This window comes from Primulina eburnea, chromosome 13 (assembly GCF_022965805.1).
Source record: "Primulina eburnea isolate SZY01 chromosome 13, ASM2296580v1, whole genome shotgun sequence".
Classification (NCBI taxonomy): Eukaryota; Viridiplantae; Streptophyta; class Magnoliopsida; order Lamiales; family Gesneriaceae; genus Primulina; species Primulina eburnea.
In genome coordinates this window covers 22052780-22067109 of record NC_133113.1, presented here as the reverse complement: position 1 = coordinate 22067109, position 14330 = coordinate 22052780, and the positions used below count along the sequence as shown (strand labels likewise).

The window sequence follows — 14330 nt, the reverse complement described above, 5'->3', positions numbered from 1 at the left end:
ATATATATATATATATATATATATATATATATATATATATATATATATATATATATATAGTGTATATATATATATCATAATTTTTGGGGCTTTGAGTATATATATATATATATATATACACTGAAAGTCCCAACTCCCAATAATTATGCGAACCTTTATTTAATATTAAATATATCTACTGAAAGCCCCAATAAATATGTGGAAAATTTGAGCCGTTAGCAAGTCAAAAGGAACACACGTGTGTGACATGCAAAACTCCACAGTGATGATATCCGTACATCCCATGGGCTTGAACCGGTTAGTCTCTAAAAAATCTGAAGTTTGAAGTTTGAAGTTTGAACTTTGGACTTTGTTTGTACCGTGCTTGGGGAATGGGGAATAGGGTTTTCTGTTCTTTCTCCATCTAGTCCTCTACAGAGCGTCTTCCATTCCACATCTTCTTCGCAAATCCGTTGTCTTCTTCGTTTTCAAAGATTTTTTCGTTCTACCTCTTCAGTTCTACCTTCTTCGCAGATCTCGGCGTCCCGCACTCCCGTGTACTGGATTGTTTCTTCGGTTTACAAAGCTTCCAGCTACTATCGGTTGTCCCGGTGTTCCTGCCTCTTGTGGTTATGAACTTTTTTCTTGCTTTTTTTCGTTGCTATTGTTTTATTTTACGTTGGTATTGTTAGTTCTTGAGTGGTTTTTTTGCATTATGTTGTTTTTGTCACCTTACCAACTGCAACAAGTGTGTTTTTTTTTTCGGGCTTGTTGATTTTTTGATGGTTTGTTGTTTGTTGACAGCTCTTCTTTCTTTCATCTTGACAGCTCCTACGATCTCATTTGTTCTTCTGTTCTTTCTATCGTTGTTCGTCCACCGATTCGGGTTTTCCACGTTTCCGAGATTTCGTTGAGGTTTGGTTTCTTTTTTTTTCGTTTAAATTTTATGGTTGGTTGTTCCTTTCAAGGTTTGAGTTTTTTATTTCTCTGTGTGTTTCTGTGTGAGAAAGAGCAAAGAATGGTACAAAAGAAAAGCTATAATTGAAGGTACTCGAAGGTTATTGCTTTCAACTCTTGATTTTGTAAATCTTTTTAAACTCTTTCTCTACACCTACTTGAAGGATTCTTGTTCACATGCTCAATTTTCCCTTCACTGCTTCACATATCAAGAAACCAAAAATTGGTATAAGATCCCATGTTTAAATTTTGATAAAATCCCTTGTCTGCTGGAAAAGTATCTAAAATCCCTTGTATGCTAAAATTATTAATTTTGCTCTCGTATGATAATACAACCAAAATTTTCAAATATATTATTATTATTATTATTATTATTATTATTATTATTATTCAAAATCTTTATTACACAAATCCAGTCAGGTGAGAAATTCCCAACTCCCAATTATGCTTGTATAGTGATTCCGAAAGTTATTTCAATTTTTTTATTATTTTACAGAGAAATCATTTTCAAGCAATATCAAAAATGTCAACTCTGTATGAAATTATCCATAAAGCCATATTTTATTTGTTTCTTACTTTTCAATAGTCCAAGATTCTGAAGAATGAAAACAACTGTAACTTTTGCTGGAGGAAAATATAACGCCTTAATTAATACAGTGAAAAATATGATAATTTACTTGTATACTCTCTTAATTAATTTGTTTGTAATTTTGTATCTTTTTCAGGTATGACTGAATCTGTTCCAGCAGTAAATTCAGTTAATGTACAAGTTTCGTTAGCTTCAAATGAGACACAAGAACAGATAATAGATAAAGAGGATGTGCTAATTGATGATGATGATGATGATGATGATCAACTTCATAAGCCAAAGAGACAAAAGAGATCTGAAGTATGGTCAGAGATGATTGAGGTTGAAGACCCAAAAGGTGGCGAGAATAAGTTCAAGTACAAGTGCAAACATTGCCATCAACTCCTCGCAAAAATAGGGTCAGGTACTACATCACACTTACGACGTCATTTCGAAAGTTGTGTCCGTCACTTGGAGTCTAAAAAAAAACATGATGATAAACTCAAACAACAACAATTATTGTTAGGCATCGAAAGTATAGATACAACTATATCACCTTTGTTACTTGATGGAAAGTTTTGCATGGAACGCATGAAAGAAGCAGCTGCCACATGGATACTAATGCATGAACATCCATTTACATTAATAGAAGAAGAAGGTTTTAATATGTTTTGCAGACGTGGAATGCCTGAGTGGACTCGTATATCACGAACAACAGCAAAAAAGAGTTGTTCAGTGAGATACGAAGCCGAAAAAAAAAATTGCATGGTTTGCTGAAAAATATAGAAAAGATTAGCCTCACAACAGATTTATGGAAATCAAAAAATCAGAAATTAGAGTACATGGTCATCACTGGTCATTGGATTGACTCGTCTTGGAAATTGAATAAGCGTGTTCTCAATTTCTTTCATATTCCTCCCCCTCGTGGTGGTCCTCAAATTTCAGATACTCTTCTAAAATGTGCAAGACAGTGGGGAATTGAAAATAAGATTTTTACAGTTTCTGTTGATAATGCAAGTGCTAATGATGCTGCAATTAAATATATGGAGGAAGATTTCTTGAGAATAAATAAAAAGCTGGTTTGTGGGGGGAAATTATTTCATGTACGATGTTGTGCGCATATTTTAAATCTTATAGCTCAAGATGGACTCAATGAAATCAAGGGGATTGTTCATGTAATTCGTCAGAGTGTGGATTTCATTAGAAGAACAGATGCTAGACTCATTCAATTTGCTGAAATTGTGAAGCAATTGAAATTAAATGAAAGAAGATTGGTTGATGATTGTAAGACAAGGTGGAATTCAACTTATGAGATGCTGGGAATAGCAATTGCTTTCAAAGAGGTTTTTCCAAGATTTAAAGATCGGGAACCAAGCTACATTCATTGTCCAACTGAAGATGATTGGGATAAATTGCTTAAAGTATTTTCAATCTTGAAAATATTTTATGATGCAACAAACATAATTTCTGGAATTGAGTATCCTACTTCCAATCTTTTTTAAATGAAGTCTTTCGAGTGAAAGTAGTCTTGGATGAGAGATCTTGTGATGAAGAGGAGTTTATCAGAAACATGGTGCAAAAAATGAAGGCAAAGTTTGATAAATATTGGGGTGAATGCAATTTGTTAATGGCTGTTGGTTGTGTTTTAGATCCTAGGTGCAAAATGCGTGCACTTGAATTCAGTTTTCCTAAACTTTATACCTCATTTGAAGCAGAGAGTAATATTAAAGAGGTTGAGAGGCTTCTGTATGCAATTTATAAAGAATATTCAGATGCATCTACTGAAAAACTTCAAGGAACAAGAACCAATTCTGAATCTCAAGGAAGTAGCAGTAGGTCAACTCAAATTAGTGAGGAAATTCCTAGTTTTTCTTCGGGATGGTCTGAATTCTCTTCTTATTTAAACGAAATTGAAATGGTACAACCTAAAAAATCTGAGTTAGCTGTGTATTTAGAAGAAGGATGTCACAGGCATCCTAATAAGCAATTTGATGCTCTCGGTTGGTGGAAGCTCAATACATACAAATTTTCGGTGTTGTCGACAATGGCTAGAGATATATTAGCAATACCAATTACCACAGTAGCTTCAGAGGCAACATTTAGTGCCGGGAGTCGTGTGATAGACAAGTACCGTTCTTCTTTAGCTCCTACAACAGTAGAAATGCTGATGTGCGGCGGAGATTGGTGTCGAAAACGACATGGGGTGACTAAAAAAACTAAGGTAATGATATAAAGTTTTGCTAATGCTCTTTTTTTTTTTAAAATAAGTTCGTAAATGATGCCTTTGTCATTATTATTGCAGGCTGAAAAGCAAGCTTTGACAATCAATCTTCCTATGGATTAAGTTGATGAACAGCTTTAAAAACAAGTTACTTTTGGAAGGTAAACTATTGTATGTCTAAATTATAATTAGTTTTAACTTAATTTAAATTATTTTAGTTTACTAACATGTGTATTTGAAAATGCTGCAGCTTTCAGATATCAAAAGAAGCATTATATGCTTACATCTTATGTTTTTGTGTTGCAGATTAGAGTCATGCTCATGAAAATGACTATTTTGATTTTTGCATAGGTTTTAATATTTGGAAATGTGGAACTTTTCTTTTAGATTTCCTAGAACTTTGATATGTTTTGGTATATAAAAGCAACAGACTTGACTTGGAGATAGCTTGGGACAAGCTGTGCAGCTCAACTGTATAGGGTTTGGATTTGGATTCCATATGAAAGTAGTTTAACCATTCTACAACTTTTGTATATTTTGGTATGTAAAAGAAACCAGTACTTGACTTGAGAGTTGGCTTGGGACATGTGGCTCAACTCTATACAGTTTGTTTAACCAGTTACTTGATTTTTTGCTAGGAGTATGATGTGGATTTGGATTCCATATGAAAATAGTTTAACCATTTACTTGACTTTTTTGCTATGAATTGCATATTTCAGCATAAGTTGATGTTATTTTAATTAATTTGTCTACTTTGTTTTTACATGATGTTATTTTAATTAATTTGTCTACTTTGTTTTTGCATGTTTGATGAATTTTTCATTTCATCTTTGAAATGCCAAAGTTTAGATTCCAAAATATAGAGTTACCTATTTTTCATTACAGTGTTTGTCATTAATTGGTTAAAAATTACAAATTACAAAATAATGGCTCGAATATTTCAAATCGATCTCGAATCGGAGATATTTCGAACTACAGTTCGATTCTATTTGAATCAAAATTCGAATAATTCGAATCAAACTCGAGCCCGAACTTTATTTCGAATCGAGCTCGAACAAAAAATTTTCATTTTTTCGAACTTCGAATCGAATACGAATATTACACATATGTTTCGAGCTCGAGCTCGAATATTAATATTCTTGTATTATTCGGCTCGATTCGGTTCGATTTCACCCCTATCCCGCTCTCCGGTCATCTTCTACAAGACACGTTCATCCACCATCTCCGTCATCTACCACCATGGCACCCAAGAAACTGAAAGGTATTCCCGGCTCCTCTTCATCTTCATCTTTTGATAGAACTGGCTTCGTAAATGAGACGGCTCGGGCTTGGTAGGAGATTCCGTAAGAAATTGGAGGATAGATACTTGGAACCTATTGTGGGTTGGGAGAATCGAGGATAGGAAAAATTTGGCGAACAACCCAAGGCGGCAGTGGTTTCAATAGTTAGGGAATTCTATGCCAATGCTGATGAGAGGACGGACGATAAGGCTTTCGTTCGAAGGCACCTTGTGCCGTTCAATTCTATCACTATTAACTCCCTTTTAGAAACGGCTGAGGTTGATGACTCCGCATTTGAGGCATTGGTTGTTGCCCTGGAATCAGTGAGATACTCGGGACTTTGTGTCTTTCGGGGGCGACCTGGAAACCAGTAGGGGGCCACCGAGTTGTTTTCATGAGTGATATTTGTGGACCGATGTTTCCCTTTGCTATATGTTCTTGGCTTGGAGGATGATGCCGGTATCCACAAGAGTGAGGTACAAAAGGAGCGGGCAATGTTGCTCTATGCTTTATCGCAGGAATATGCCATCAACATGGGTGATAAACATAAAAATTGTACATTAATTAAATGTTTTATAATATAAATTTATAGTTTTTGTTTCATTAAATTTATAGTTTTTGTTTTATTAAATGGTAAAAAAATACCACAATTCAAACAACTCGGATATCTACATGTTTTGTTTTATGTGGAAAAAAATTAGGACGGGAAGATTTTAAAAAGTGATGTGTATTAAATATAATTTCTTGGAACACAAATAAAGACTTATGCGTAAAAAAATATTATTTATTTGTGGTTGTCTCCCCAAATTTGGCTATAAATAGGGGTGCGTTGTAATGAATTGAGATATCCCTCATTCTATGAACAAACCTTTGAATTCATAATATTTCTCTCTTTATTTTTCCTTTAATTCTTCAATTAAATATAATTAGAATGTTAATTTCATATTCAAAGTTTTACACTTTGAATAATGAGTAGCTAACTTCCCAAAGTTGAGATGAAAAGGTGAAACTATTGGCATGATAATAAGGTTATTAAAAGGTAAGAATCTATGTTGTATATTATTTAATCATTATTTATTGTTTATGTTATATTTATTTCTTTAAGTATTATTATACCCTACTTATAAATTAGAGTTTTGATTTACTATTGATATATGTTACACTAAATTCTTGGAACCATTAAAATGTTAGCTTATAATTACCAACCATTTAAAGTTGATGCTTTGATTTATTATATATGAATATATCATAATATTAATTTTTGGAACTATTTAAATGTTAATTTTGTATTACCAACCATTTAAATTGGGTGTCTTGATTTATTATATATGAATATATCATAATATTAATTTCTTGGTACCATTTAAATATTTTTTTGATTTTACCAACTATTTAAAGTGGGAACCTTGATTTAGTGTTTATATACATATATATTTATATATATATATATATAGATATACACGTATATATATATATATATATAAGTTTTGGTATATATTATATACTTGTAAGATAATAATATATAACATAATATAAATATGATTATTTAATATATATTGGAACTATTTTATTAAGTGAATTTCAATAATGTTCATTAATGTTAACTTTATTAAAATACCAAGAGTGGATCATTTAATCTCAACTACTTAAATTAAAATTTGAACAATTAAAATTTACCAATTCAAACAATTAAAAGAGAAAAATCAAAAACAAAAACAAAAATACATTGTAGTTGACTTGTAATTACCTTAGCTTCCATGTTGATACAATATCGAACTCACCGAATTATACTACTTGTTGACAACCTGCTCTTGGGAGGACAACAATCAAAGTCCCATCAAGTTTTTGGCGACATTGCCGGGGAAGTATAATTTAATTTCAAGTCTATTTAATTTTGTTTATAGTTTTTTTTTCTTTGAATTTTTATTTATATTGCGTGTTTTTCTTTTGCTCTTGCATGAGCATTTGGTCACGTACACTTAGTGGTCGACTCATTCGAAATAACCTTTTATTTTTACAAAACATGGCGGAAGTACCCATCCAGGAAAATGAAGATGAAATTCAATCTCAACATGATCATGATAGGCAAAGAACACTTCACATGAATCTTACACGTACTAGTGCACCTTCATGTCTAGTTTTTCACTTAGATGCATCTCATTTCAATTTTAAGCTTGGTATTATCCAATTTTTACCCAACTTTCATAGCTTAGATTCTGAAAATCCATACATACATTTACGAGAATTTGAAGAAGTGTGCAACACATATAATGATCTAAATTGTAGCATGAACACCATTCGACTTAAGCTTTTTCATTTTGCTTTAAAAGATAAAGCTAAAACATGGCTACAAAATCTTAGATCGGGATCCATTCGAACTTGGGATGAATTGCAACAACAATTTTTGAAAAAAAAAATTCCATCTCATAGAACAAATTTTTTTGAAGGCAAATCATCACTTTCACTCAAAAACAAGAAGAAACTTTTTATCAGTGTTGGGATAGATATAAAGAATTGCATAATCTTTGTCCACATCATGGTTTTGAAATTTGTAGAGTCGTTTATCAATTTTATGAAGGCTTAACACCTAAAGATAGGCAAATGGTTTAATTTATGTGTAATGGAACATTTGAAGATAAAGATCCAACGAGGCAATTGAGTATCTCGATTCATTAGCTGATGCTCAAAATTGGGACACTATAGGTACAATCGAACCATCAAACAAGATTCAATCTCCCACATCTGGAGGAGGTATGTAAACCCTCAAAGATGAACATGATCTCCAAGCTATATTTACCTCTTTGGCAAGAAACATTGAGGCACTTGAATTGAAAAATAATGGTCAATTAAAATATGTTCAAGAAATTGTGTCACATCTGTGATACAAGTGATCATTTTACAAAAGATTGCCCTACTTTGCCCTCTTTTAAAGAACGTCTCCATGAACAAGCCAATGTTTTGAACAATTTCAAAAGGCCAAATTTTGAACCATTTTCTCAAAATTACAATCCAGGTTGGCGAAATCATCCAAATATTAGTTGGAGGAATGATAATGCTGCACAATTTTCACAATCACATTTCCAAAATTATGCACTTTATCAATAAAATTATCACTGCAATGGAGTTTCCAAAATAAAAGAAAATTTTTGAATGAGGTAAAAAACTTTTATTGGGATGATCTATATCTGTTCAAGTATTGTCCGGATCAAATTTTCGACGTTGCATACCCAACAATTAGGTAAGTAGTGTCATTAAATTTTATCATTCAGAAGCATGCAGAGGCCATTTTTCTTCAAAGAAAATGGCTGCAAAAATCTTGCAGTGTGGATTTTATTTACACACTTCATTTAATGACACCCACAAAATCTGCAAAATCTGTCAAAATTGTTAAAAATTGGATGCGATTTCAAAAAGAAACATGATACCTTTGAATCCTATCTTTGAAATTGAAATCTTTGACTGTTGGGGAATTGATTTTATAGGACCTTTTCCACCGTCGTTCGGATACTTGTATATTTTAGTTGTAGTTGATTATGTTTCCAAATGGATAGAGGAAATTCCATGTTGAACAAATGATCATAAAATCGTCGTCAAATTTTTAAAAGAAAATATTTTTAGTAGATTTAGAATTCCTCGAGCCATGATAAGTGATAGGGGAACTCACTTTGTTAATAAACCATTTGTTTCATTAATGAAAAAATACGGTATTACTGAAAAAGTAACTACTCCTTATCATCCTCAAACAAATGGACAACTTGAATTAACTAATAGGGAGATAAAACGAGTTTTGGAAAAAACTATTAACCCAAATAGAAAAGATTGGCCTCTGCGACTTAATGATGCACTTTGGGCATATCGAGCAGCTTTTAAAACATCATTGAATATGTCTCCCTATAGGTTGATTTACGAAAAATATTGTCATTTGTCTGTGGAACTGGAACATAAAGCTTATTGAGCGATCCAAACTTTTAAGTCAAGCATGGATGATACCAACAAATTGCGGAAATTGCAACTTAATGAACTTGATGAACTCAGAAATCACGCGTATGAGAATTCAAGGATTTATAAAGCAAAAATCAAATAATTTCATGATAAAACAATTCTTAGAAAATCTTTTGAGATTGGTAAAAAAAAGTGTTGCTTTATAATTCGCGACTTCACATATTCCCAGGAAAATTATGATCAAGATGGACATGCCCATATGTTGTAAAGCATGTGTATTCTTATGGAGCTGTGGATATTGAAAATCCTAAAAATGGTGATGTTTTTAAAGTAAATGGACAAAGGCTTAAACCATTTTTAGAAAATGAAATCTTTGAAGAAGAGTTTATTTCCATTTCCGATCCTTGATTTTTTTTTTTTTGTGTTGCATTTAATTTTGTTTGTTTTTATTGCAGGTTACCTTAATTTTTTATTTTCCCGATTTAATGGCGAATAACGGTACTTCGTGACTCTCATAGTCAGTTAAATCAGTTTTCACAATTACTGATAAAAAAATTAAAAAAACAAATCATTTTTTTTTATTTTCAAAATGGATGAAATTCTCTCAAAAATTTGTAAATATTTTCCCTCTGTTTCTGAAAATGTTCTAAGAAAAATTTATGCAAGTAGGTGTGAAAGATTGAGATTGCTAATGCAAAAAGGAATTCCAGAAGATATTCTTCTTGTAATAGAAGCTAAGGTCCGATTAGGAGGAGAAGTTCCACAATCATTGCTCATTCGGTATTTGCCTGGATTAGAAAAAAGCACTTACGTAAAAAAACCAAAGGGCCAAAAGGTTAGAGGCTTGTCATAAATGTGCAAGATGGACTTGTGACAAACGATGCAGATCTTTGGGATTTGTTTCCAATAAGAGAGAAGATAAAATTGGTTTCATTAAGAATGGACGCATTCTAGTAGACACGTGCATATTGAACTTCTCCGTTTATGGAAACAATTCCAATATGAGTGTCATAGCCTTGGGAATTCGACTAAAAAAGACCATGTTTGCCAATTTATAAAAAAAATGGATGGGAAGAATATCCTCGACTCATAGAAGGCTTTGAAGCCGTTTCTGGACGTAAAACCAGAGATAAATTGTGAACCACAATCACACTACTATTTATATGCATGTGTATCATTATTGTATTTACTGTTTATTCTGCTTACAGCAGTGACTCATAGTTTTGTCATGATAACATATTACCACTATAAAATCTCTCATCTTTCTCTCTATTTCCGCAGACAAAAAAGAAAATAAAAACATGGCTGGATCCTCTGCACAAACATTGAAAAATATTTGTGTATTTTGTGGGTCGAGTCCTGGAAAAAATAAATTGTTTGTAGAAGCAGCGAATAATCTTGGAAATTATTGGCTGAAAGAAAAATTCACTTGGTATATGGGGGAGGTAATAGTGGGTTAATGGAATCTGTTTCAACATCTGCTCATCTTGGAGGTAGTCAGGCTTTGGGTATTATTCCTATAGCTTTAGCTGAAGGAAATATTACAGGCGTTACGATTGGGGATGAATTAAAAGTTTCTTTTCACTAAAACGATTGAAAATTCTGATGCTTTTATCGCACTACCACGTGGTTTTGGTACATTAGAAGAAATTTTTCACACTGTTTCTTGGACACAACTTAATATCCATAATAAACATGTGGGCTTGTTGAATATCAATAATTATTATGACAGTTTGTTGACATTTCTTGATAAAACATTGGAACAGAATTTCATTTCAGCAAATTCACGACGGGATGCTCATATGTGCTTCAACTGCCGACCAATTAATTGATGATTTGGAAGCTTTTGTTCATAAGCATGATCCGATAATAACAAAGATCAATCGGTTGCAATCAAGCAGTAAGAAAAAAAAGTTCGATCATTGATTTAAAAGTCGTGGATTGGTTTGCGTCTGTTTCAGTTTGTTAACTTCAATAAAATTCCAGGTGATATATCTTTCATTAAGTACTCTTTATTAATAGTTATTTTGACATTAGGGACAATGTCATATTCTGATTGGGGGATTTACAAACTTATAAAAAAAAACTTTAAAAAAATAAAAATAAAAATATATTATTTTAAAATAAAACCATGTTTATTGTTTGTATCTTAGTAATTTTTGAAAAAATAGAATTACATAATATGTTTGAAAGGTTTAAATTAGAAAATGTATTAATCTATCTAAGGATGTTTAAATTTTTATTTGAAAAAAAAAGTCAATTTTAATATTCTGATCATTATAAAAATATGATTTATGAAATTTTTTTGAATGATTAACCATTGTGATAAAATCAGTTATTAAATTATATGGCCCAAGACATACCTGATAAGAGTGCCTAAAATTTTTAAACTCACACATATTTTGTGAGTGAGTGGAGAGGATTGAGAAAACAGCTCACGAGCCTTTATTGATCATGAGAGAGGCTATCTATTGTTTAGATCCTGAGTTCTTATTTTGAAAAAAAAAATATGCTATATCCTGAAAAAAAAAGAAGAAAAAAAAATGTTGAAAATCTATGTAATTTTTAAGTTATATGGTACGACACATTTATCTCTCATAAAAAAAGAGGAAAAAGAAAAATAAAGAGAACTATATTGTACGGATTAATAAATTTATGGTCAAGAAGCATAAACTTAGTCTGATTCCATGATGTTATGAAAAAAAATATCAGGAAAAAAAATATATAATAAGAACAATTAGATTTTGAATCAATGGATTTTCTATCTTTTGATTAGTTTGGCTCGTTTGTCTGTCTCCATTCTGTAAACCATTTTCCTAGACATTTATCTATATTCCAACTCCATGAAAGTAATCATTCCTATAAATTGAAAAATGTATTAACTGTGAGGATATGGAGTTGAGACTCTTACTAGGAATTTCTGAAGGTCATATACATTTAACTACCTGAAAATAAGCTTTGAATTGATCAGTTCAGATTATTTCATAAATTATAATTATAATGATCTTGATATAACTTTGACAGTTTTCAAATTTAATTTAAACACTTGGATAGTTCCGATTACATTTCTATTTAAATTAATCAATATGTTTTGTATTGCTATTAACGCTTAAATTGCTAGGGACTATGTTGGGGATCGATGTAGAGTTTAGAGGGGGGTGAATAAACTCTTCTTCTTTGATGATAATTTATGCAAAGGGTGCTAAAATCCTGTTAGAGCTTGTAGCTATTCTTGTTCAATAGTACGTCCAGCAGATCACAATTGAAAGTGCGGAAACAATCTGATGGAGTAAGGTGAAAGACAGTAATAGCAGTAGATAGTAACACAGTAATTGTTTCTGGAAGTTCGAAGATAAAATCTTCTATGTTTCCCCTTCTTCTGTTTCTAGAAGGTAACACTAAAAGACTTTGGTTTTGCAGTAAACACTTGTACACACCCACTTCAGCAGGACTTATCTATTACCTACTGAAACTCTTAGCAACTCGATACAATAGTTCAATATAGCAATGTTCTGGAAAAGACTCTTTTCCGATTTACAACTCTTCTACAACAATATTATAAAGTTTGGCTTGAAGAGATGAAGAAACAGCAGTACAAAATGATCTCCAAATATCAGATGTATAATATGATGCGTGTACTACTTTTCTGCAGGTTTGAGCTTTTGAAGATAATGGAAATTTAGCGGTTGCTCAATGTATCGTTGGATAGATAAGAATGATCAGCATTGTTACCTAAATGGTTTTGATCCATATATATAGGTGACTGAGTCCAACGTCTATAATCAGATATTGTCTCCTGTCCTCTTATACAATCAGCTTTATTACCGAAATAGGTTTCTTCATAAGAGCTACAGAACAATCAACTCTGTTTTATACTAAAATCGGTAAAGCGTATTAAAAGACTTAGTATAGCATTTAATGGTGCAATAAATGCTTGGTACTAGATAAGATAACGGTAACAATTAAGATTGAAACAATCGAGTAGAAAGCCGTTAAGTGCTGATCCAGTATAACTAAGTTCTGCTAAGCCGTTGAGTATTAAATAAAATACTGCTTCTGATAGAGCAACTCAAAAGCTACTGTTTTTCATAATCTTCTGGTTGATATTATTCCTACTGGTTTTAATACTTATCACCACAATAAAGTTAAGTCTAACCATTTCCCCTTTTGTGGTGATGCCAAAACCTGGAGGTTAGTAGCAAAAAATAATACAACAGATAGTAACTAATACCAGATAATTTAATAAGTAAATAAGCATCTTAAACAGAGTTTGAAAAACAGTAAAAAAAATTCAGTCATCTGTTCCAATATCTCGAAACAGAGTATCCTCATCCTGAGGATCTTGGTTCATGTTAGATGGTTCTCCCTGATCTTCTTGTTCTGCTTGAACTCTTCCTCTTTGTTCTTCTTCCCCCTTTTTGGCATCATTAACAATTACCCGAGCAATTAAATCATCCATGCGTCCAGAAAAGTTCTGAATTCCATTCATCAACATTTCAAGATATGGAGCCTGAGTAGAAACTTGTTCATGAAGAGTAATGAGAGATTGAGATAGAGACTCAATCTTGGCATCCATAGATTGCATGGTGGTGGAGAACGAACGAGTAAGTGCATCATGATCACTGAGGCGTTGAGAAATATCATTCTGTCCGAGCATGATAGTACGGTAACCATTGGAAATGGACTGTCTGAACACGATGGTCTCAGCATGCATTCTGCTAACAGATTCTCCCGTGTTGAAGATTTCCTTTGATATACGGTCTCGAAAGAACTGAGAACCACTTACATCTTCGGCATGTTCATGAGATAGTCTCCAAACTATATCGGAGAGATTGTTGAGATTCTTCTGTAGAATATCTATCTCAGTCTCGATATTGAATGGTTCTAGTTCTGGTGACGGAGTCCTTTCAAGTATATGTTGCCTTATTTCAGCAAGGCGATCATCATGAGCAGTTTGTTCAAGTGTGGATAATGCTAATGCAGTAGAAGGTTGAACTTTTGGCTGAGCAGAGGAAGTGATAACATCTGTTGGATCAGCAGAGGGGCCAGGTTCAGCAATGCTTACTTCTGGATCAGTAGGAAGGTGTGGTGCTTCAGTAGTGTTCTTAGCAGTAGAAAGATCAGTTTCTTCAGCAGCAGTAGAGACAAGAACTGTGTTAACATCAGGTTGAATCTCTTCAGATATTTCCAGTGGCTGTTTGGTGGAAGTAGGTTCAGATTGCTGAAGCAGAAGAGCTTCCATTTCTGCTTTGTATTCAGCAGATAAGTTCTCTAGATTAGGCAATAATGAGGAAGGAGTAGCATATGATTCTGCCATGGTTTGATCTGCTGGAGGAGAATATGGCTGAACAAAATCACCATCTTGATCTGCTGGTGGTGCAGT

At 32.7% G+C, this 14330-nt stretch overlaps 1 protein-coding gene across 6 annotated transcripts; it reads left to right on the top strand.

The window, feature by feature from the left end:
* Positions 1 to 200: 200 nt before the first annotated feature.
* Positions 201 to 3990, top strand: LOC140810826 (zinc finger BED domain-containing protein RICESLEEPER 2-like). Of its 6 annotated transcripts, none has more exons than XM_073168718.1 (5): positions 201 to 608; positions 808 to 894; positions 990 to 1026; positions 1662 to 3725; positions 3807 to 3990. In XM_073168718.1, exons 4-5 carry the CDS (start codon positions 3075 to 3077, stop codon positions 3846 to 3848), a joined length of 693 nt encoding a protein of 230 aa, XP_073024819.1. In that variant the 5' UTR covers positions 201 to 608; positions 808 to 894; positions 990 to 1026; positions 1662 to 3074; the 3' UTR covers positions 3849 to 3990. The 6 variants fall into 6 exon arrangements, with proteins under 6 accessions (XP_073024819.1, XP_073024818.1, XP_073024823.1 ...); XM_073168717.1 differs by having other exon boundaries at positions 990 to 1036; XM_073168722.1 differs by having other exon boundaries at positions 784 to 894; positions 990 to 1036.
* The last annotated feature ends 10340 nt before the right edge of the window (positions 3991 to 14330 follow it).

Coding starts and splice junctions, on each gene's coding strand:
- LOC140810826 (XM_073168721.1), top strand. CDS start 3,075: ATGGTGCAAAAAATGAAGGCAAAGTTTGATAAATATTGGGGTGAATGC. Junction 3,726..3,806: donor GGGTGACTAAAAAAACTAAG/GTAATGATATAA, acceptor TTATTATTGCAG/GCTGAAAAGCAAGCTTTGAC.